At 58.9% G+C, this 23,290-nt stretch overlaps 5 protein-coding genes across 5 annotated transcripts; 1 reads left to right on the forward strand and 4 right to left on the reverse strand.

Moving 5' to 3' along the window:
• Positions 1-525: 525 nt before the first annotated feature.
• B0H18DRAFT_1130024 (uncharacterized protein) lies at positions 526-1,804 on the reverse strand (the record flags this gene model as incomplete). Its single annotated transcript, XM_048035444.1, has 3 exons — positions 526-783; positions 875-936; positions 1,489-1,804. 3 exons carry the CDS (start codon positions 1,802-1,804, stop codon positions 526-528), a joined length of 636 nt encoding a protein of 211 aa, XP_047884591.1.
• Positions 1,805-5,888: 4,084 nt separating this feature from the next.
• B0H18DRAFT_1069138 (uncharacterized protein) lies at positions 5,889-6,558 on the reverse strand. Its single transcript, XM_048031193.1, has 2 exons — positions 6,374-6,558; positions 5,889-6,307 (listed from the first exon to the last, which is right to left on the reverse strand). Exons 1-2 carry the CDS (start codon positions 6,451-6,453, stop codon positions 6,103-6,105), a joined length of 285 nt encoding a protein of 94 aa, XP_047884592.1. The 5' UTR covers positions 6,454-6,558; the 3' UTR covers positions 5,889-6,102.
• Positions 6,247-6,949, reverse strand: B0H18DRAFT_461604 (uncharacterized protein). Its single transcript, XM_048038187.1, has 2 exons — positions 6,374-6,949; positions 6,247-6,307 (listed from the first exon to the last, which is right to left on the reverse strand). Exon 1 carries the CDS (start codon positions 6,837-6,839, stop codon positions 6,438-6,440), a length of 402 nt encoding a protein of 133 aa, XP_047884593.1. The 5' UTR covers positions 6,840-6,949; the 3' UTR covers positions 6,247-6,307; positions 6,374-6,437.
• A 7,348-nt stretch (positions 6,950-14,297) lies between these two features.
• B0H18DRAFT_1130027 (uncharacterized protein) lies at positions 14,298-15,572 on the reverse strand (the record flags this gene model as incomplete). The annotated part of the gene is made up of 3 exons (XM_048035445.1): positions 14,298-14,665; positions 14,712-15,277; positions 15,310-15,572. 3 exons carry the CDS (start codon positions 15,570-15,572, stop codon positions 14,298-14,300), a joined length of 1,197 nt encoding a protein of 398 aa, XP_047884594.1.
• Positions 15,573-17,253: 1,681 nt separating this feature from the next.
• On the forward strand, positions 17,254-20,536 carry B0H18DRAFT_963235 (uncharacterized protein; the record flags this gene model as incomplete). The annotated part of the gene is made up of 15 exons (XM_048043150.1): positions 17,254-17,449; positions 17,505-17,522; positions 17,576-17,917; positions 17,967-18,390; positions 18,512-18,519; positions 18,590-18,607; positions 18,804-18,914; positions 19,133-19,338; positions 19,399-19,639; positions 19,697-19,714; positions 19,770-19,996; positions 20,051-20,179; positions 20,235-20,271; positions 20,359-20,391; positions 20,445-20,536. 15 exons carry the CDS (start codon positions 17,254-17,256, stop codon positions 20,534-20,536), a joined length of 2,100 nt encoding a protein of 699 aa, XP_047884595.1.
• Positions 20,537-23,290: the final 2,754 nt, after the last annotated feature.

Consider the following 23,290-nt stretch of genomic DNA (forward strand, 5'->3'; position numbering starts at 1 on the left):
TCTGAGGTCCTCCAGGTATGTCATCGTGCGCGAGTGTGGCTCTGGGGATATGCACTGGATGCCTGACTACCGGGGCCTCCGTAATGGCACCTCGGTTTCCTCGTTCGTGAGCATAGACTCCGTGGAGCTGTGACCCGTGCCGGGTACACTTGGGTGTACCCCAGGTGCAGCGATGGGCACGCCAGCACGTGCGTCGAGCGGTGCGGCACCTGCACGACGGTCGATCGTAGACAGGTGCAGTACGCCGGACATGCAGTAGCGCGTGTCCGTCGTACTGCTGTCTGTTAAGTCGTCCCATTTCGCATGTGTGCCTTTCTCATGGCGAACAGGGTGCACAGCGAACTCCTTGTTCGCTGAAACACCTGTTTGCGTGGGCACTGACGATGGAGGCGGCGAGCGGTGTACGTCCGTTGAGGGCGTACCTTTGTTTCGCGAGCTTTCTAGCTCATTCTTCCTCTCGCCACACCCTTGCCCCTCCTTCCCTTTCTCTTCCTCCTTGTCCCTCTCCTTCGTGATTTCTGCTGTCTATCCCTCATTCGTGGTTGTCTCCTCCTGCATGGCCTTGTCGCTCAGCGCTGAACTTGCACGTCCGTTGCGCAAGTCCCCAGTCGTGGAGCTGGTGTACGGATCGCTGGAGCCGTAGGACTTCGAGTTGATTTTGTCAGACCCGAGCCGGAGAGAACGAATGTCGAGGGTGGGAGTTCCAGGAGAGAGCCAGGAGCCTGGAGGGGAGGAATAGCGCCGGCGGCCTTGCGCCGCGTGGAAGGTCGCCAAGTGGAACTGCTAGCTGAACTGGTGGAAGTTCACTGTTCAGCTGGCGAAGTTCAAGATAAATCGTAAAAAGTCTTGTAGATCGGTAGAAAGGGCTGCACACCTCGTAGTCACTGTAGAACATCTCCGGTGAGCTCGCGGGTGTGTGCCGCGCCTCTGAACGGGCTATCGAGGGTCGCTTTGCGTGAGACGTACGAACACCGTGCATCTGTGGGTGGGTGGGCAGACAACAGCAGGCTGCCTCTGTTGGCTGACGTTCCGCATAGTTAGCATTCAGATACATTGACGGTTGCGACTTACAATGAGACACATTGGTCGGTCCACAGAATACTACCTAGGTGCGAATGGAGGTTTGAAACGATGTGCAACCTGGATAGGAGATGCCTTACCTTCATGACGGAAGAGTCGCAGCCAATAAGAAGAGTATTGTATCGTGTGGCGTTTTAGCGAGTCACCGGAGATTCCGATCTCTGCCCACATCTCCGATTCCATCCCTTGGTGTAGCCTACAGTCCGATATTAGACAGTTCAACCTTAGCGATTCAATTGCAATTAGCCTGGCTCGCACGCGATCAAGCCTGACACTCACCTAGCACCCAAATCCAGTCCTGGACTGTGCACTACATTATACTAAAATCTACGTCTGCTATTCTACATAGCAATACTCTGAGCTACACAACGTCAGGATATTGCAATCGCACTAGATAGAAGTACTCACTTATCCAGTACACCGTCTCGGATGCCCGTTTCAGGCCCTGCTCCGACAAGTTGAGGTTGTCATCAAGGACCCTCACAACACGGGCTTTGACCCTAGAGGACCAGTCGGCAACCGTTATGTATTCCCCTATGTCCCCCACGTAGATATACGACATGCGGGCATGGAACTTAGGCCGATACGGGTTCAGCGGCAGGATGACGGAGAGATCACCAGGTCTAAGGGGCGGCGGGGTATTGATTTTCTCCTTACCCCAGTTAACAGGCCTCCAGACGCTGTGATTGCACTGCGTACAGGTCTGGGCACGGGCGACGAGCATAGCGATTAGATTACTCACCGTACGGATGTTCAGCGAGCTCGTGATCGGTACGAACCAAAACCCGACTATCTCGCCATTTTGGACGCAATACGACGTAACCACGGCCGGTCTTCCCTTCCGCGTTTGCGCCCGGCTGCCGTACGCCCATGCAAATCGACTTGCGACGGTTTGATCCAGATAAGACACGCGGGGAGCGACACGCGGTGTTCGTGGTCATTGCGGATGGTCTGGAGAGATTTGTCAGGGGCGCGACAGGAGTGCGTGTTGTAGCAAGGGTCGCGACAAAGGCCAACACAACTAGAGAGTGTTGTACTGACGAGGAGCGTGGCCAGGATACGAGAGGCGAGCGCAAGTTGAGCGCTGGAGCGCCCGTGCGATTGGACGCGACCCGCTAGCGCCCACACGATTTGCGTGCGATCGAGTGCGATCGAGGAGCGCCCGTGGTTCGGCTGCAACTCAACGGTTCGTCAGCTCGTTTGGCTGCCTGACAGGTAGTCTATGTACTGGGACGCAATGCAACTCAATACATACATGGGCTCGGTCACCAGTTATGGCGCGATTGATTACTGTCCAGCTCGGACTCGTAGCGAGGTCCTAGTTAAGTGGACGCGAGTGGAATAAACAGGATGTGAGTAGAGATAGAATGTGTGTGGGGCACAGCCCAGCTCAAAACGTGTGCCCTGACCTGTGGGGTAACGGGTGAGCTGCGGTACCCACATGGAAGGCGACTACGGCGCGTTGCTGCAAAGCTGTTACCCCCATATCGAAGACGATGTACCACGCGCTGATGCTTGGCCTTAATTCTTTCTAGCGCGGTGGAGGCATTGCATAGCAGATAACCTCGTTGTGCACCGGCGCATTCTAAAGATACAGCACCATAATTATCGCGTGCTTGCGCAGGTAAAACCTGAAGCTTTCCCCGCTCTAGAGCCTGATCTGTTGACGCAGGACGGTGACGCGGACACATGACTCTGTGGAAGGCGCAAGAGCGCGCGAGTAGAGTAATTGCACCTCAGTCGAGTACCAAGAGGACTACGACTGAATATGTACTCGTTAACACGATCGAACTTACTGTGTCGAAAGGCACACCCCGGAGTAGGTACTCTAAGGTGGCTTCAATGCATGTCAGGTCACTCTGAGCTGTTCATTGACTGTAACTAGTTCTCCGGTGACACCCTCTATTCCTTGGATAGCTCAGGCTGTCTGAGCGCCAGTTCATCAATCTTATCTGGTATTCCTTTGTTGCTTCTAGCCTAGTACTCGAGCTCGCAAAGGCTCTACTATCTGACCTACCATATAAATCTTCGACACAAGCCAGGATTTTGACGGCTGTGGTCCTGGCGATCGCCCTGGTCAACAACAGACCGCTCCACCACCGCCGCAGTCTACCCCTGTCCCCAAAAATCCAGCCCAGGCGTTCTGCTGAGCACTTGAGGCTCTCTGTCGACATGCCAAACAGCTCTCAAACAACCAAGCACAACTGGACAACGCGTTTTTCGCGATGACCGAGCGCGTCGAAGATCTCACCGTCGTGGCCACGTCACCTCAGGCTCTCAACGTCACCGTGTCCTTTCAGGGCAACGGGAGCAGCGGGGGATCTGGTCCTAATGTCAACAAGCGTGCCCCGCGCATGTTCTCAGGTAATTCTGACCAAGTCCCTTCTTTTCTGCGCGAACTCCGTGCGACGTTCGAACTGTAGAACATGTCCCAGCGGGTTTGCAGGGCATCTCAAGCCCCGCTGTGGCGGCTGTGGCGCAATCGCCCCGGACGTCTCTAGGTCGCGTGCGGCGGCGTCGTCGCGCCCCATTACTTACTTACACTGTACAGCGCGAATAAAGGACCTGCGCATCGACTGACGATCATACGGCTGTTTTCGAAGCATGCGTCACAGCACTCACAGACGTCGAGCCTCCCCGTTGTTCATTGAGAACTGGCATGTCCCGCGCATCCGAGTCTCAGGCGCAGGCGGACACTTCAGAGAAATTAGGAACGAAAGACTCTGATTCGGTGCTGCCGGCCTTGACAGTCACTAGCAGGTCCTCACCGGTGAGTGTCAACGCGAACTGTACAGTTACATGACTCGGACTCATGCATGCTACACCTACAGATAAATTCCTCACCTAATAGACCGCTGCCTGCGGGACGCGACGGCTTGTTGCGCGGAAGCGCGGGCTTTACGGTAAGAAATGCCACCCAATTGTGATTGTGCGCCAACACTGACACGGTCCCACAATGTCTGTTCCAGCTTGATGACGAAGATGACGTGGACGTGGACGAACATGTCCGCTTGCTGCGTTGCGCTGCTGACATTGTTAAAGAGCAATGCGACGTCGGTGCAAAACACCGCTTCATTCAAAATGGCCTTCAAGTTAGCGGTGGGCGCGAGACATCGAGAAGCACGAGCGCAGGTGAACCATACCCATTACAATTACCCACAAACGCGGCCAGGCGGCTCCTTCGAACGTTATCCTTAGGTTACAAGTGCATCGCACACCGCTGACTCAAAAGCAGCAGTAATACTAGCCTGAGCATGCTTGTTGGTATGTTGTGCTTATTCTCTTACCTCTTGACTGTAGCGCGACACCAAGAATTATATTGCATACTAATGAGTCACAATATCTCTGACGTACACGAGAAATCATTATAAGCAGGACTTCTATTCGCGCTGTAATGGGGTGCCACGCGACTTTGATAGAGACGTCCGGCGTGATCGTGACACAGCAGGTTCTGAAATGCCCTGCAAACCCGCTGGGACATTGACCCCAAGGTCAGAACGTTGCGCTTATTCTGTCCATGTATCTCAAGGATGGTTCATTCCTCTACTGGTACAACGACGTCAAGCGCGCGCAACCTGAGTTGCTGCGCGACAGGTCGCGTTTCAAAGACGCGTTTTGAAAAAGCGCTTCGAGGACAGTAACCAGGTTGATAAGGCCTGTCCCAGCTTTGCTTCCCGCTTCAAGGAGCTTCTACCCTTTGTCGACATGTCTGACTACATGCAGATCGCGATGTTCGATCAGGGTCTCAAGCCCACTGTTAAGCAGACCCTGATTACTGTGTCCCGTCCGGATACACTCGAGGCGTGGACCAAGATTGTGATTGATGCTGACAACAAGATCCATGGGAGCATGACAAGAGGGTTTCTTACTGGTAAGCACTCGCTTTCACTGCAAAGCAGCATGAATTCTCGTTGTCGGCACGGCCAACGTCATCCGCTCCGGCGCCCACTTCTATAGGTATCACAGATATGGCTAAACCAGAAAGTGTAACTTCTTTCCACGATAAATTTCGAGAAGTCATGTCCGCAAGCACACCGTCAAACAATGACGTTGTTCCGATGGAGATCGACGCCATTTGACGCGGTCCCGGGCCGCTGACCCCAGTAGAGAAGGGGTATCGCCGCAAAAATGATTTCTTCTTCTACTTACTGCGTCGAGGGAAAGCACACCGTCTTCGATTGTCTTAATATGGCGGAGAACGCCAAGAAGAAGGCTAAGGGTGCTCCCTCTTCGAGAAAAGCCTAGCCGGAGATCTTTCGCCTGTCCCGGGGCTTCCAGGATCTTCAGGGACTCAGGCTCCCGTCGCGGGGACCTACGCACGTCCGTTCAGTAAACGGGGTGTGGATACCCAAGCCTGCTACCCAGTGAAAAACGCATCTGCTGGGAGATGCTCTGAGATGCTCGGAGCTGCTCGGTGGGGCTGCTGTGAAAAGAACATCTGCGAGCAGCTCCGAGCAGCCTGGAGCAAGAAATTTAGACTTTTCGCATTTTTCAAACTGCTCGGAGCTGCTCTGAGCGTGAAAATCACTCGTATGCAGCTGGGAGCAGATCCGGGCATATTGCTAGATGCTCCTGTATTGCACTAGTTGCCAGAAAAAGAATACATTTATCGAGTGTCCGTCTACATATTGCTTGCACCCTGCGTACTGCGCCCGCCCGCACCCTGCGTACCGCGCCTGCCTGCACCGACACCCCGCACGCGATACCAAGTTTGCCCCCTGCATACCTTGCCCATGCGCCCCCGCCCGACCACCCCGTACGCCTCCTGCCCGACCACCCCGCCCGCACCCTGCATACCACGCCCACCTGCTTCCTGCGTACAGCGCCCGCCCGCACCCTGCATACCGCACTCGCGCCCGTTTCACGCCTTCGTCTCACTCGCATGCGCTGGCCGCTTGCCGACGTTTCCGAGTCTTGACCGTTGCGCTTCACTTCTTCACCTCGGATTTCTTGCCTTGGTCCGCCAACGCGACCGGCTCCTGCTGACTCAGTTCAATCGAGCTCGCACACACCTTGTTCGCCTTACGAATCGCGATGCGTAGCGGCGGCAGTTGGTACCTGCTCGCCATCTCGTCGAGTGCTGGGGGCGGGGCACCGTTCAGTGCTGCGCGATGGCGGCGCGAATGGCTGCGATCTGGGACTGCGTCCCTGTGCACCAATGCCGGCCTGGCCGCTCATAAACCTCGTCGACTGTAGTATCTGGCTCTGGCTGGGGTTCGGACCTGCCCTGGCAGCCCAATAACACTCCCAGGATGATTACCCAGCCGGCTTATGCCAGTGGACTTGCGCTCACCTGGGAACGACTGCTCGTAGTCGTGCAGAATCTCCTCCACGGGCAAATTCCGATGGACCTACATTTAACGGCGGGAGCATGTGCTTCGGGTACGGGTTTGGCGACGTCGAACGCCAGTCGAAAGCTGGCGGCGCGCCGGCGACGATCTCCGCGGAGCGACGGTAGTCGACCGAGTTCCTGCGACCACTCCGGCTCGATCCGTCTGGCGGCGGCGACAGCTTGTTCGCCGTGGTGTCCCGTCTCGTTGGCGATGGGCTGGAAGTCGGATACGCGCCCTGTGGCTGGTACTGACTCTGCCGCCGTGTGCTGCCTCCTCCTTTTTGAGCGCAACCATCTGCTGGGCGAGCGGATCGTCGTCTTGCCCGACGTTGAGCGGCCGCGGCGCGGCTATTTTGCTGCAGCGTCTCTGTCTTCGCGGGTCGCGTGAGGGATCCACAGGGTAAGCCCGCTCGCCGATCTTCAGCATCGTCTCTGCTCTCTGTAGTCGGGTCGACGGGCGGCGGAGCGCACTGGCAGAGACGGGCGAGCGAGCATGGAGACGGGCGAGCGAGTGCAGAGGGGCGGGCAAGTGCACAAATACTTACGGGACACAGATCGCGTTGCTCGGCGCGCCAGCGATCCTTACAACGATGTTCACGGGTCTCGCACGAAGCCAGCTAGGGAACGAACAGACGAGTGGATGGTCAGCTAAAGTGTGAGCGAGACGTGCGGGCGAGGCAGACTCCAAGGAGGCGGGCGGGCAAGCAAGGAGGTGTGCGGGCAGACAAGAAGGCGCGTGGCAAGTAAAAGATGCGTGGGCGAGCGAAGAGACACGTAAGCGGATGAGACGGGCATACAGCAGGGCGAGCGGGCGGGCGGTAGACAAGCAGCGGGCAATTGCACACTAAGTGGTGGTGGTAGTAAGAGCATGAGACTCATTGAGAGGGAGGGGCAGGATGTCGACGACGGCCGCCGTCGCTGCAAAGAGATTAGGTTAGGTTAGGTTATGGGGACAATCGAGACGACCCAGGGGGCTCTGGCGCCCGCTAAACCCTAGTAAGCGCCGGCTTAACCCTATAGACGCCCAGGATTTCCCAAAGTGGGCGGGCAGAGCAGTGGACTGCTGTGGGTGGTTGGAGAGTGGGGTAAACCGGCCAGACTGAACGGTGAATGATCACGGCTCAACGAATGAACGGACGTGCATGCGATCTGGTTAGGTTATGAGACGAAAACGAGCAACCTGGACGGCTAGGTTCGTCACAAGCCCTAACCCTAATGGGCGCTAATTCCGTTTAGCGCCCGGACTTGAGCACGTGGACACACGACACGGAGGACGAACGAGAGAGGGGAGAGCAAATGGGAATAAGAAGAGGGTGGACGCGGCGACAAGTCCAGAAGTAGTTGAGCAGCCACGGCACGGACGGGCAGGGACTGGTGAGCCGACGGCGCACCCGCGCGAGAGGGAGCCCGCATGCCTGCCCAGCCACGCCGCAGTGCGCCGTCGGCGCACCACGAGGAGGCGGCGAGCGGGGTGCACAGGGTCGCCAGTGGCCGCCAAAAGCCAGGCGAACGCGGGGCCGGTGTGAGCATGGGAGTCACCGCGGAGGGGTGCGCCGATGGCGCACTAGCGGTGACGACCTGCTCACACTGGCCCCGCGAGCCGGCTGCGGCGGACAGGGCGGGCCGAGTGCACTTCGCTCGCCGCCTCCTCGTGGTGCGCCGACGGCGCACTGCGGCGTGGCTGGGCAAGCATGCGGGCTCCCTCTCGCGCGGGTGCGCCGTCGGCTCACCAGTCCCTGCCCGTTCTCACGCAGGTGCCTTCGACTGACAGACTTAGCGTTGCGGCCACCCTCTTCTTATTCGTAGTCCTCTTATTTGTAGTGGTCTCATTCTTAGTCTCAGTCTTACTCAAGTCAGTCATACAAGCAATACAATTCGTCATAACAGTCATTACATTGTACATGAGATGATACTAAAAAACGCGGCCACGCGACAGGACGACGAGCTCACTTCTTCGACCGCTTCTTCTGGCGAGCATCCGCGGCGCCGGCACCAGGAGTACGCTCCTCGCGTCCCGCCGGGCCCGCCTGCAACCGATTCACCGGGGCGGCCTTCCGATTGGAGCGACGCGGGGCTGCGTCAGGTTTGGGCGGGCTGCTGCTCGGCTCGCGAACGCGCTTCGGCTTGCGGGGGGTCGGGGACGCCGACGAGGCCGACGACAGCGGAGACGACGGCCGAGTCGACTCAGAGCGCGAGCTCGTCGAACGACCGCGCAAGTCGGACGGGCCAGCCTCCGGGACCTCGGGCACAACGGGCTCCTGGTCGACGGCCATGTCGTCGACGTTCATGTCGTCGACGAAGGGCGGGGCGGACGGGGCACGGGAGAGCGAAGTCGAGCCCAGCTGGAACGACACCGCGGCGATGGTCGGAGGGACGGCAGGGGGACGAGTCGGCGAGCGCGTCGGCGAGCGGAACCACAGCGAGGGATCCAGCTGGCCGGGGGTGTCACGCGCACTCTGAGTAGATGGTTCAGGTGCGATAGGTGTTGGTGGCGTGACACCACGGGCGGCGGGGGGGCGAAGGGCGAGGCGGGGACCGGGGGCGGGATGGACGAAGGCGGGGGCGGGGCGCGGGGACCTGGGGGTCGACGTCCATGGAGTCGACGGGGTTCTCGCCGGCTGCGGACGTGTCCGGGATGGGGGCGGGGGCTGCGCTCGACTCGGCGGAGGGCTGAGGGGCCTGAGCCGTGGCAGGGTCCTCGGCGGCGGGGCAGTCTCCTCGGCGGCGGGGCAGTCTCCTCGAGGCGGGAGGCCGGCTCCTGGACTGCCGGAGTGTCCTCGTCGCTGTCAGAGATGAGGGCGCGCGACTTCGGCCCCTTCTTGCGCGTGGTCTTGGGGGCGGGGGCAGCCGTCTCCTCAGGCTCAGGGGAGACCTCAGGGGTGGGCTCGGGGACCGCCTTCCTCATCCTCGGCTTGGGGCGAGGGCGCTTGGGCGCCGCGTCCGTCGACTCCGCCGCGGGCTGCTTCGAGGTCGACGCCTCCTGGTCGGCCGTGGACTTGCTCGCCTTCTTCGGCGCAGAGCTTCGCCGGCGGTCTTCTTGGACGCCTTCTTCGGCGCAGAGCCCTCGCCGGCGGCCTTCTTGGAGGGCTTCTTGGGGGCGGGAGTCTTCTTCTCGACCGCCCTCTCCTTGCCCTTGCCCTTGCGCTTCGGGGCCGGCTCGTCGTCCTCGTCGTCCTCCTCGTCGACCTCCTCCTCGACGTCGGACTTGACGTACTCGTTGTCCTCGGCAGCCTCCAAGTCGAGCAGGTCGAGGACCGCCGCGCCGAGCATCCGCTGCCTCGAGCTCGCTGAATCAAGAGTCAGAGTGGATTTCAAAAGAGATGTGGTACTTACCAGGTCGAAGCCCGGGGTGATGAACGCGATGTGCATCACGCCCTTGTCCCAGGCGATGTTGTTGAGGCGACGTCCACCGACTCGGTGACGACGATGCGGTAGACGAAGACGTCGCGCATCTGCCCGAAGCGGTGGATCCGCCCGATCGCCTGCTCGTCGGACTGCGCCGACCACGTGGTGTCCTGGCACCGGATGAGTGAAGCCTGGAGGGGAAGAAAAAGAAAACGCACCAGGAAGATGATCACGTTGGCCCACGCGATGTTGAGCCCCGTCGCGCCGACGCCAGACATGACGAGGATGGTTTTGCCACCCCAAGTCGACTTCCGGAACTTCTCGACCTCTTCGGCGCGCTGCTTGGCGGACAGCGAGCCGTGGATGAAGACGGCCTTGAAGCCGTAGGCCGCGAACAACTAAGACAGGTGAGAGAAGGATTGAGGGATTACAAAAAGAAGACTTACGTTCTCGAGCACGATGTTATTCGACGGGAACGTCGAATAAATGACGATCTTGTCGGCTCGTCCCCCGAGTACGAGACGTACACGTAGTCCTTGTCGGGGACCAGGCGGTTGGAGTCCGGGAACTCGGGGAGCTTGGAGAGGGGGACGCCATCGAGCTCCGGGTCGTTCCGCATCGGGGGGGCCTTCGGCTTGCTGTGGTTCTCGAGCAGGTCGACGAGGGCCATGAGCTTGGCCGTCGGGATGGCCTCGAAGTCCTCGCGCGTGACCGGGATCTTCGCGTCGGGCGGGGGGTGCCGGGCCATCGAGAAGTGGAACATCGTCCGGCGAATGTCCACGTAGAAGTTCTGTGAAAATGGTGAGCCACTGAGAAACACTGGCGAGAGGTGCGCCATCGGCGCACCCGCGCGAGGGGGAAGGAAAATGATGACAGTGGCCGTCAGAAGGCACGGTCGTCCAGTGCGCCATTGGCGCACCGCGACGCGAGGGGTCCGCGGGTGCCACACAGGACTGATCCACTGGCGGGCAGTGAGCCTTTGGCGCACCGCAGCAGGGCCGGCCTGTGAGACCCGCGCGTGCGCGAGGGGTGCGCCGTTGGCTCACTGCAGCTGTACGCCAGCGAACCGCCCAAGGTGGCTCATGGGTGGCTGGCCAGCGCACCCTGCGCTGCGGTGCGCCAACGGCGCACTCGACGAGGGCACTGATGAGAGGTTACGGTGTTCCAACCGGACCTCTCAGCAGCCCCGCGCGGGGTGCGCCTTCGGCGCACCCGACCCCCATACTCGAGCAAGTGGTTATTTGCTCACCTTGTCCGTCACCGCGGCCTTTTTCCCCTTCGCGTCCTGGCCGACCTCAGCCTGGATCGACTGGACCACCTTGCGCTCGTACGGGGCGAGCCGGAGCATGATGGAGATGTCGTTGCAGGGCGGCAAGCCACTGACAACGTTCCCCTGCCAGTCCGTGGACGTCACCGTCCGACGGATGACCATGCCCGCCCACCGCTTCCGGTAGTCGGCCATGATGGTGATGGTCTCCGCCGCCGTGGCCGAGCTCCACGTCGACGGCTCCCCGTCCTTGCTCTCCTTGGCGGCGGTGACGCGCCGGAGGGTCCTGTTGTCGCGCCGCTCCGCCCGGTCCTTGGTCTGCGCGCGCGTCAGGAGCCGTCCGTGACCGGCGAGCTCCTCCTTGTACTCGTCGCCGAATCGGGGGAGGCCCATCAGGCGACCGATGGAGACGAGGTCCTGTGCAGCGACGGTGAGCTTGGTTACAATCCGGAGAGTGGGACTTACCATCGCGCTGGTGATCGTCGGCGTCGCCGACAGTCCTACCATGGAGCCCGCGTGCTCCCGAAGATTCCGCACCGCGCGGAAGGCCGCATTCGGCTTGCGCATCTCGTGGATCTCGTCCACGATGACGAGCCCCCAGTTGCGGCTGAAACCGACTTCGCCTTGATGGCGGCAGCCTCGCGGGCGGGGCGGGGGATTCCGATCCGGCGTGCCACGGCTCGCCAGGCGGGAGCATGAACACCTCGGTGCTGTCCTTCGACACCGCCTACGCAAGTATTGTGAGCGAGGAATGGATGAGAGGGCGTGTACTTACCGGCACCGTCGAGAGGACGATCTGCCGACTCTTCGGCTGCTTGAAGGCGTTGACCGCCGCCCAGAACTGCTCCGCCCGGTTGCCGCGGACGAGGGCGGTGTACGACATCAGGTCGAACGACTTCGCGACACGTACCGGTGGATTCGAGCCGCACCTGGGTCTCGAGCGAGACGGGCACGACGATGAGGCGGGGGCGTCGAGGAAGTTGCCGTCGTCGGAGCCCGGGAACTTGACGTTCTCTGTGAAGAAGGTAAGTAGCTATCTTCACCGCGCATAGAAACGTGACTTACTGTACTTGCCCGGGAAGTGGCCGTGGGACGCGTAGTGCATCCGGAAGTGCGCCATCATGCAGATGAGGCCGACGACCTGCATGTCTTGCCGACGCCGACGCCGTCCATGAGGAGGGTCGGCTTGCCGGCCAGCACGTTGTCGAGCATCTTGACGATGCCGACGAGCTGGTGCCAGCGGGGCGCCAGCGGGATGGTGTCCTTGCCCTCGAGCGCCTTGATGCCCTCCGGGGACCACGGGTCGTGCACGCCGATCGTCGACTCGACGAGGTTGAAGAAGGGGATGCTCTTGTCGGCGCTCCGGCCGAGCATCGCCCAGAGCTCGTCGGGGGTGCACTTCTCGTACTCCTCGACGCCGGTGCCCCACGCGAAGTCGTCCAGGTTGTGCAGGCCGATGTGCACCTCCGCGTCGTCCTCGTCCTCGATCTGCTCGAGGAGGCGCTCCAGCTCGAAGTTGAGCTGGTCGACCTCCTTTGCGTCGGCGAGCTGCTGGAGCGCCTCGACGACCGACTTGGGCAGCCCTGCAACGAGGTCAGAGGTCGTCGGAGAGGCGATGAGGGAGACGTACCGGGTACCGCCTTCGAGCGGTCCTTCATCTGGTCGCGCACCTTCTGGACGTTCTCCAGGTGCGTCTTGAACTTCTCGACGGCGGCGACGTTGTCGAGGTTCCTCGCCGCCTCGAGGTGCGTCGAGACCTGCTTGAAATACCTGGTCATCGCGCCCTTGATCGTCTTGCTGTCCTTCTTGAGGATCTCTGCACCGAGGGTTAACGCGGCACGCATTGCACAACGCGCGCACTCACCGCCCAGTCGTTCTCCATCCCGGCGACCCACTTGTCGATCTTCTTGACCTCGTCGCCGATCCGCTTACCCTCCGAATGCCACAGGTGCGGGAAGATCCGCCCCACGTACTTCGTGGCCCACGGCTTCGGCGTCGCGGCCCTGAAAGTCGCCCCACCGCCAGGAGCTCGAGCACGACCGGGAGCGTCGCACTGGCGAGGTTGCACTCCTTGACGTTGGGGAGCTGGGCGTGGCGTCAGTACCGGAGTTGGACGACTGTGACGGTGCTCACCGTCATCGTCTCCATGTTCCGCATCGTTTGATACGGCCCCAGCTCGACGGTCTCGAGCACCTGCAGCGTCCGCGCGCGGATCTGCCACTCCTTCACGGCCTCCGTAAGCCATCCGAGGACGGCGTCGCGACCCTCCGAGTCCTTGTCCTTCTTGATCTTGAGGCACGCTTGGCGGGCGGTCGCGCCCTCGATGGCCCGGTACCTCGACACGAACGCGAGGACCTTCTTCAGCAGGGCGCCGTCGTGCGCCATCCAGGAACTCGGGACGGACTTCGGCCCGGCACTCTCGTCCCACGGCAGGCCGGTGTTCTCCTTGCGCGTCAGCACCTCCCACGCGCCGCAACTCACCAGATCCGGTTGGCTGACCATTAGGTCGAAGATGTTGTGTTGGGGCGTCCAGACGCCCATTGCGAAAGCGGGAGCGAGGAAGCAGGGGTGGCGGTACAGGAGAGAGTAAAGTGGGGGCAAGGGACGGTTGTGAGGGGCTTTATAGCCCACAGCAGTCCCATCAAATGTCGGCCAACGGGGATCTTAGATCCAGATAAGCGTTAACCGAGACGATCAGCGCCCGGGGACACTGTGGCGCGTGATGGGATTGGACGGGCTGCTCGCGAGAAGTGCGCCGACGGCGCACCGCGGCGTGGGCGAGCAAATTTTCATTAAGCGCTCGCTGCGGATAGGCCGGGAGGATCAGCGCGGTTAGCCGGCGATCGCGCTGATCTTGATCCCGCTGGGGTCTGGAGCGCGGATGGGGCATACCGCTTTGGGTAGGCTGGGCGGGCACGGAGCGGTGGGTGCGCCGTTGACGCACCGCGGCGGGGCCTGCCACCGCGCGGTGCCACGCCCATGCACCTCGCCCTCGGTGCGCCTTCGGCGCACCCCCGCGGGCAGGCCACGCCAGCCCACCGGGCACGTGCACCGCCGCGCGCCCTCGCCCCAGTGCGCCTTCGGCGCACTGAGCGCAACCTCGCTCGCGAGGGGTGGCCTCGCCCACGCTTTCTGTTGCTTGACGGCTGGTTCATCCCTTGCGCGGGGTGCGCCATCGGCTCACTGGACTGGCGTTGTCACCACACCGTATACGTCGCACCGTCTATATGTCGCTTTCTACATTGAGGTAGAGTACATACTATGGACTGTTGCTCATTCCGACGACTCCTCCTCTTCCTCGCGACGCCTAATCCTCTCATCCCTCGCCGCCTGCTCCCTGTCCGCTTGTTCTTCGTCTGATGACATCTCGAAAGGCACGTCATACACAGGTGATTGCCGGCCTTCCTCCTCGGGGTTCATCTCCTCCGGACGCACACTCCGGATCACCCAGCGCTCGCCCTTGTAGACTAACGGATTTACGGCTAGAATGGGAGCCGGGCCTCGGCTCCCGGTGGGCACGGCTTTTGCCGATGAGGCGCCGGCCTGACGCGTATTCCAGATCCGGTCATTCTCAGGCTGCGGCAGCCAGAGCATTTGGTTGAACAGCCCCAGCAGCGCGCGCGGAGCGCGGGGATGTCCACCTCGTCGTGCTTAGCCAGAGCGCCGACCACTGTTTCCAGTACGTACACTGCACGTAGTTCTGCAGCGAATGGTTGATGGTGGTGTGTGTCGGCGGGAAATACCGGTCGAACATTATGCCCGTCCAGAATGTTCCGTCCACGTGATTGACGCGGCACTGCGTGAACGGCAAAACCGGCGACTTGAACAGCCTGTCGGGTGCGTTCACCTTCTCGATCGCTGTGACCGTCAGGAACGATCGATGCTGTCTTCCCTTCGGAGACGGGGCCTTCTGCAGGAGATCACACTTGAATTGCTCCCACAACGGGACACCCGTTGATCCGCGTTTAACGGAGGCGCTCGTCCTCGTTCTCCTCGCGATCGATGGCCTCCCTTCTCGGCTCTGCGATGTCGATCCGGATGCCCGGTCCGCCAGTCCGAGATTGCGCTCAGGCACGGGTTCGGTGCGGTGATTGATCGTCGAGCTCGTCTGCGTTTGGCGATTGGGGACTCGGTACGGATTCCGTTTGGATGGGACTACCCGGATCCCCGTCTGGCCGAACAAACCACGGAGGGTGGGCATGTCCTCGGCCTTGTATGCGAGCGCCAACATGTCGCCGTCGAGCACACGGCGCCTGTCCGTGAGATAGCTCCCGTGGTCGCTGACAATATGCCCAGGAGGAACAGGCCTTGCTTGTCACCCACGGGCGACCAGTCGTATCGTTCGTCGTCGTAGACATCGACGTCATGCTCAGACATGAGATCCTCGGCCTGGTGCATGGCGACGTCAGCCTCTAGCTGTGGATATGGTGTCTTTGTGGTGTTGCGGTAGAGGCATCCGTTGAGCATGTGTGTAAGGACAACGCCGAGCTGGAGTGACTCGTCCCTCGCCCGGACGGCGTTGGGACTCTTCTTCAGGTGTTCGATCATCGTATAACAACAGAACACTCTCCACCACTTGAATGTCCTGTGGGCGGGTTAATTTACTGATCATACCCTGTATTCAAACTCCGCTTACCACCACGTGACTGCTGGCCAAGAGAGGCATGCATTATAGGGTGTTTCTGTAGGAAATTGGAGCACAGAGTACCCTCTGATTACCCTATATAGAAATTTCTATATAAGGAAATTTCTATATAAGGAAAGTGTGAACATTTAAATTACTTGAGTGTGAAGGTGCGCGCCCGCGCGCATCCACAGACTGTACATGCATACCACATTAGCTGCAGAGATCACGAGAGGTGTGGAGACGCGCAATTGCGCACCTTCACAACTTAGTCACGTGCACGACATGAACCGTAGAATCTACTAAATGTGGGGAGGCGCGCGATTGCGCACCTTCACAGCTAAGTCACGTGCACGGCATTAATCGTAGAATCTACTAAATGTGGGGTGACGCGTGATTGCGCACCTCCACATCTTGGACATGCAAGTCACTATATACATGGAGGTGAATGTATGCTGACATATATCACTATATATGGACACGCGCGATCGCGCATCTCCACATGCAGCCCCTGCTGGGAGGGTGCGCGCAGGGACCGATGGTGCGCGGAAATGTGTGGAGGTGCGTGATCGCGCACCTTCACAATAGTGTATGTACCCATATGATTGAATAGGCGCTAAGTGTGTGAACGCGCGCGATCGCGCACCTCCACACATTTCCGCGCACCCTCCCACGATAATAACTGGACGCCCGGTGAGCGGGGCGTTGTCGGACACAGCAAGCACAGTAGTAGTAGCGAAGGGAGGGTGGGTTTGTGGGAGTACTAGCTGGTAGTCTACTAGTACTGTGTACTGTACTAGTACTACGTTCTGTGAGCAGCATTCTGACGACCATCTGAGATGGCGTGTGAGGTTGGCCTGAAGGCTGTCTGACATCAGAGATTAGCTCTGAACTGATCTCCCGTTCTCAAACGCAAAGTCTGATGGGTCTGAATGTCTGACGAGTAAGTTAGTACCAGACCATTTCAGATAGCCTCAGACGAATCTGCAGTTCTGCTGATCGGCGCCCGGCCGCCCGCACAACTCCGAGCGCGCGGGCGCTGTCACGGGATCGCGTCCACGTCTCAATACAGCATTTGGGCTTAATTTGGGCGGGGTGAGCTTATGTATAGCGCCGCTTACTGAGCCGAACGAAGAGCAGTTTACGTGGTTGGTGAGCTCGTTGTAAACATATACTAAGTAAGTGATTGACCGAGTTCAGCAGAAATCGATTCACTCACAGATCCTTGACAGCTAGTAATCAACAGAGATCACTAGAAGCTGTAGTAAACGGTCAGGTTGTCACTGCGCAATTCATAGGTGAGTCGCTGGCCGTCACTGGTCGGTATGTACATAGCACTGAGTACTACAGCAGTGTAGCTGGGTGAACATGGACCGTCCAGCTTGGTCAGACCGCACGCGTGTGATTCTGCACGCTGCTGCACTGACCCGGCTCATCCCCGTACACACGCAGGTTTTTTTCCACGAGCTCGGCCCTCTTGGTCCGGCTTATGGCCCAATCACTATCGAAGAGGCGTATGAGAGATGGTGCAAGCACATGGGGGAATGGCTTCGCATCATACGTGTCCGTACGACCTCTGATCCCCGAGTCCTGAACGTACTCTACATGCAATCGGAAATCGATCGGCTCGAGGCAGTCATGATCGCATTAGCAAACTTCATCACTCCGTTGTACAGGTACTGGGGATTCTCACGCACATCGTTCCCCATCCACACCCACAATCGCCGAGAATGGCAGTACATTGCCATGTCAACTGTCAGTCTCATGCACTTGGTGCGGGAGACGGTCGATTACTGGCATAGTACGTTATCTTTACAACGATCAAACTGCTCTCACAAAGCTGACTCACTACACAGAAATCTTGAACAACAACAGTAGGTGTCACAGCATCGGTATATTATAATCTGCTCACTGTCCGCTGGTACAGTCAAAGCGGGCACTCTGTGGCCTGATCCACCCATCAAGCGGATCCTCTGGAACCATCATACACAGGAGGCAATCCACCTCAATGTCGCTACAGACGAAAAGAGGACCTTGCTTGACTATTCTGGTCGGTTTGTGCAACCAGAGGCTCGGTGGTTCATCCCCTACGGCCACATAAATCACACAAACGAACACGAGTTCTTTGAGCGCATCTGCGCGCACATTGCCATTCTTATACATGAGCGGCAATGGCGCATTGATCGCGAGATTGAAATGGACGAAGACATTCATGTCTGGGTTGACCGCTGGCTCCGCCATCTCCGGTCACTATTGATCATGATCCACGGTGCGCGCATCTCCCTCACTCCGGTTGTTGTCTGTCTGAATAACCACAGAGAATCTCGACCTCCGCTCTGAGCGGAGGCCACCCATCTGGCTAGAAATCGACCTCCCAAGTGATCGAGCCCTTCCGGACGGTCCATACACTCTCAGCATTGGACAACTCACTTTGCTCCTCGCGCATCCCGAGGAAATCGATTTCTGGGAAACACAGTCAGCAGCACGCAAGCCCATGCTGATGCCCGAGCCACGAAATCTCGTGAACGACAACACAGCTCGTCGGGTTTGGCTGGCACGCCAGGCCCTTCATTGCGAATACGTTTATCGCCACCTTCAGTTGGAGCGCACGACGATGGCCCAGCTCAACGAACGGTTTTTGCGGGAAGGCGGGCCTTCGGCGTTGGCGCGAGCACAGGGCATCGACCTTCTTTCGGACCGCATGCAGTGGTTCCGTGCGCAGATCGAGCAGTACGAACAGGGGTAAGCACCGTGGAATTTACCAATTACACATTGACACTAAGCAGGTACAGATGAACTCGTGTCATGTAGTACATACGTAGTGAATGTGTATGCGCGCGGTGCTATGAATTTTCCAACATAGAATGAAAGGTAAGTCAACAGAATGTATGCGCACTCGAAATCAGTAGTGCGCGCACTGACCACTTACATATGCGCGCAGTAGGTATTTTAACTGAAGGTACGCCGACTCACTTCTGGAGGTGCGCGCACCACACACACCAGTCAAGTGCGGCTACATCAGGTAAGTCGACGTACCGCACCACAGTTCACCCAAAGTGAGTACAAACCCGTGCGATAATCACCGCAACGCAGCCGTGGTGTGCACCTTGACAGTCACTTGAGGTCAGTGCTCATACTCACCCACCGCAAGGCAGCACGCACCACTGCAAAGGGCACTGCAGCCAGTTGGTACCCACCTGCGCAACAGTCACTGACATTCCCATCTGTCTCCAGAGTCAGAGTCCAGCGCGCGCATAGCACATACGGTCAGCTGACTTGTGCTCTGCACGTCGCGTCGATCTCACCAGCCACCCGCCACTGGACTTAGTAGACGCCAGGTGACTTGTGGCTGCGAGCGCGCGGACTCACTCTCTCACTCTCTTCCACTCCCTTCTTCCACTCCCTCATCTGTTTCCTCCCCTGCTCGCTTACTCGTACACTTGCCTGTCCCTCGACACGATGGTGGGTACCTGGACCCTCGAAGACGTGAAGCAATACCTACGCGAGGCGGCTACTGAGGCACAGCTCGACATCGAAGAGCGCGGTCCGCTCGAATTCACGGACCAGCCCCCGGAGCGGCATGAATGGACGGAGGAGATGGTGGAGCGGATGAACAGGACGATCCGTGCGCTGCTCAACAGCCCGGTCTCCTATGAGGCGTTGGACGAGATACTCAAGTGGTATCTACTGGTGAGTACCGTTGCTGCTCACGACGGGATGCGGGGACGGTGACGGCACATGCCATGCTAGGACGAGAGATGGCGGCATTCCCTCAACTACGTCCCCAAGGGCATTCTCTTCCCTCGCGTCCTTGACGAGTGCTTCGCCTGGCAGTATTGGGACGAGCCGGCGGAGGGAGCGTGGAAGGAAGGTCTCTCATTGGAGACGTTCCTGTCCGAATGGCGGCAGTGCCAGGTGAAGGAGTGGGACATCAGGACGCCGAAGGAGGAGGAGGACGCCGGAATGCAGGCATTTGCAGAGATCTGGCTGCGTGAGTACTTCGTCTTGTACGTGTGTGACCTTCAAGCTCACTGCGTGCACGTCTCAGACAATGACCACTTGTACTGTAAGTCTGGCACAATGTGCCCAACTGCCTGCTCTGACCATGTGTGCGTCTGCAGCTGGGACCCCTGTCCAGGAGTTCGAGGACACCGACGCCCCGACGATGATGTATGAGATCGACCGTGGGCGCGTCACGGACGAGGACCGCAAGAAGGCGATGCAGAGACGCGGTATCTACCTCGCGATGAAGGCCAAGGGTCACGCACCGGCCGCAATGAGCGACCCAATTCCGCTGAACAAGTACAAGAGGCCGAAGGACCTTCCACCGAAATCGCTCGACACCGTGGTAAGTCTGTCAGTGTACTCGCTGTTGACAGTGACGTACCTGCACGCATCGTAGTTCTACGGCAAGGACTGCTGCTTGCGCTGCCTGGACAGAGGCTTAGTCGATTGCCGCGTCCCGAAGAGGGACTATGAGGACCCGCGCTGCGTCGCGTGCATCGACGCACGCAAGGGGTGCTCTTTCAAGGTGAGTTTGGCATGTGTATATGTACCGACAATGGACACTGACCACTTACATGCAGAAGCACGGTCTTCCGGTTGTGTCGAAGGGATCCACCAGTGCGTCAAGTACTACGCGCACTCGAGCAAGCCATGCGCGCACCCCGCCAAGTCGTGCGCGCACGAGGACTTCGCGGGGTCGTACAGATGGGGATGCAGAGGCTTCCGATGTCGGGGCCGGTAAGTTTACACGGTCTGTCTGGGATTACTGTGCTAAAACACTGCTGATGTAGCTGGGAAACGCGGAGCCCCCGAGAACGAGGAGGTGATGGGAGAGGAGGGGACAGCTGCGAAACGCGTGAAGCGTCGGAAGCTCGTCGAGTAGTCTATATACGCAAATGTAACTGTAGATGTAGATATGAATCCCCGGCACTACTACCGTAACCATCCGCGCGCAGGGGTGCGCGCGGATGTTGACCCTTCTCAACAGACAAAAACCACATGCATGTAATTTGTGGACAGGCGCGACCGCGCACGTCCACATCTACAGCACTGTAGGGCAGCCATTAGACGCCCACCACGTGTCACACGTGTGAACACGCGCGACCGCGCACGTCCACCTTTCAGCGAGTCATCAGCGTCTCTGAACGAGTCTGAGATGTGGACGTGCGCGATCGCGCGTGTCCACATCGACAGCACCGGTGAGAGAACCATTACACACCCGTACAATATGTCTGATTTGTGGACATGCGCGGTCGCGCGTGTCCACATTCACAGTCTTGCTGTACAGCAAGCATGTGTTAAGTCGCCTGTGATACGTGTCAGATATGTGGAGGTGCGCGCACGCGCGTGTTCACGAATCTGACACGCATCCGGGCACTTGTCAGAGCCCCTACTTAGGGCGTTGGAAGTGTGGACACGCGCGACCGCGCACGTTCACATCGAGACCGCTTTGTAGGGGTGTGTGTAGGGTTAGGAGTGCGGGCGAAAGTGTGAAGATGCGCTCGCGTATCTTCACACTTCAAGCCCCTTCCATAGCCATTATAACAGCACGCTGTGACTTTATACCTACCCTGGACCCGTCTGTGTCGTAAAACGGATGCGCATCATCGTAAGTGTTCACCTTGGAGGCCTGATCATTAGCCTGTCTGGTAGGGCATCTATGCGTCTCACATGTGGACACACGCGGTGACGCACGTCCACATCCAAGGCACCCATTGTGTAGGGGCTCTGTCTGTGTCGCCGTACTTGTGCGCGCACAGTCATCTGATACGCCAGTGACATACATACCGCTCTCCTTACAGTCCCCGTCGACAAGTCTTAGCGTATGATATTAAATAATTGTGAGTTCACGCGGTTAGTATTCCGACCCGCCGCTGACCGTACGCGCATCAGATGATGAATGCATGCGCATTACATGCGGCACGGGTAACTCCCGTATCGCGCGCACCAAACTTTTCCTCTCTCACCGTCTTGTCGCCATCGCACCTCTGCTCGAACCTGTAAGTGTTGCGTCCCCGTCTGTTTGTCGTGTGCTCACCATACATCTGATAATCAGCATTCGACACAGACGTACCAGAATGGGTCCCACAGTCTCTCGGAAGAAGAGAAACAGTATCGCACGGGGCACAGCGCAGGAGGAGCCGGCTCCAGCCCAGTCGAAGACACCGCTGTCGAAGGGGAAGCGCAGAAAGCAGAAGGAGGAGGAAGAGGATGACATAGACAATGCAGTGGGGTCTACGGTGCGCACGCTCAGGGCTTGCTGTCTGAAATCTGTCCACTGATCTCGTGGATCAGAGTCTCGCTGTGCAGGATGTTTCGCAAGACATCATCCTGGGCTATGAAGAGACGCTGCGGAAGGCGTTTTACGGTCCTGCGCGGCTCGCGACGCTGCCGTTCTTCGCGGCGCATGACAACGTCAAGATCGTCACGCGTGAGGTGAACAGTCGCGACCTCGACGATAACCACATCAAAAAGTTGTTGATTGACTTCAAAAAGAACACCTACCAGCATCTCGTCTACGGGCACCGCATCAAGATTGCAGTCGAACGTGATGCCATCGACTTCAAAGTGGATGGCCAGGTGACGCACCCGAAAACGCTTCCATTCGTCACCTTGAAACCAGGCAAGGACGGAGCTCCGCGCCCGGTGTACGTTATTGTCGGTCAGCACCGAATTTCTGCGAGCATCAGGTTCCTTGCGGACACAGTCGCAGTGTGGGAGAAGGCGAAGGTCGACCTCGCGAAGCTAGAGCCTGGTGACCCTGACATCCCAGACCTGGAGCTACGCTGTGAGAGGCTGCAGAGACAGCTCCGCCAGCAAGGCTGCTGGCTTGTAGATGTGTACATATGGGGTGAGCACTTTGCACGCGCCGCCGCTCCTCCCGCGAAAACATCGACTTATCTCTGGCAGATGACCTTGGCGATCGCGCTGCGGCCGGATGGCTCGCACAGAACGTGGGTTATTCTGAGAAGGTCGAGACGAGCGAAGATCTGCTTCGCTCGCACATGGTTGAATTGCACGGGCTTCGAGACTCGCCAACCCAGCTCCAAACGCGCCTGGCGGTCATGGTCAGCGGCATCCGGGGGGGGTCGACAAAGGCATCGGGCAGCCACATCAAAACGACGCTGACCGAGATGTACACCGTGCAGCCGGTCCGTCACTTCTTGTCGTCGCTCACGAAAGTCATCCACGCGGACCGAGACAAGATGGCGCACTATTTCTACGATAACGGTTTCTTCAAGTTCAGCACCTGGGCCAAGATTCTGAAGATCTCCGGAGGCGTGAGTGGTCTGTTGTGTGTGCGCGCACCCATTTCTCATGCGTGTCTACTCCTAGGTCTTCACTTTCGCGCTACTGCGTGTCTTCTGGCTGATGGGTATCGTTGGCTCAGCCACCGCCTTCGACTCGTCGGACGTTGTCGAGAGAACCTGCGCAAAGTACAACATGGCTCGCTTGATGCGCAGCAGGTACTTCTCACTGCTCGGAGAAGGCAAGACCACAGACGCAGCAGCTTTCCTCACGGAACAATCGAACGCATTCGTGCTCGACGCAGAGGACGGTGGGAACATCCACACCGCGGTCAGCACTGAATACGATTCACTCAAGCGTCGCTTCTTCGCCGGGGCCAAATCGCCGC

Source organism: Fomitopsis serialis (assembly GCF_022376445.1).
Source record: "Fomitopsis serialis strain Sig1Antser10 chromosome Unknown B0H18scaffold_453, whole genome shotgun sequence".
In the NCBI taxonomy this organism is placed as follows: Eukaryota; Fungi; Basidiomycota; class Agaricomycetes; order Polyporales; family Fomitopsidaceae; genus Fomitopsis; species Fomitopsis serialis.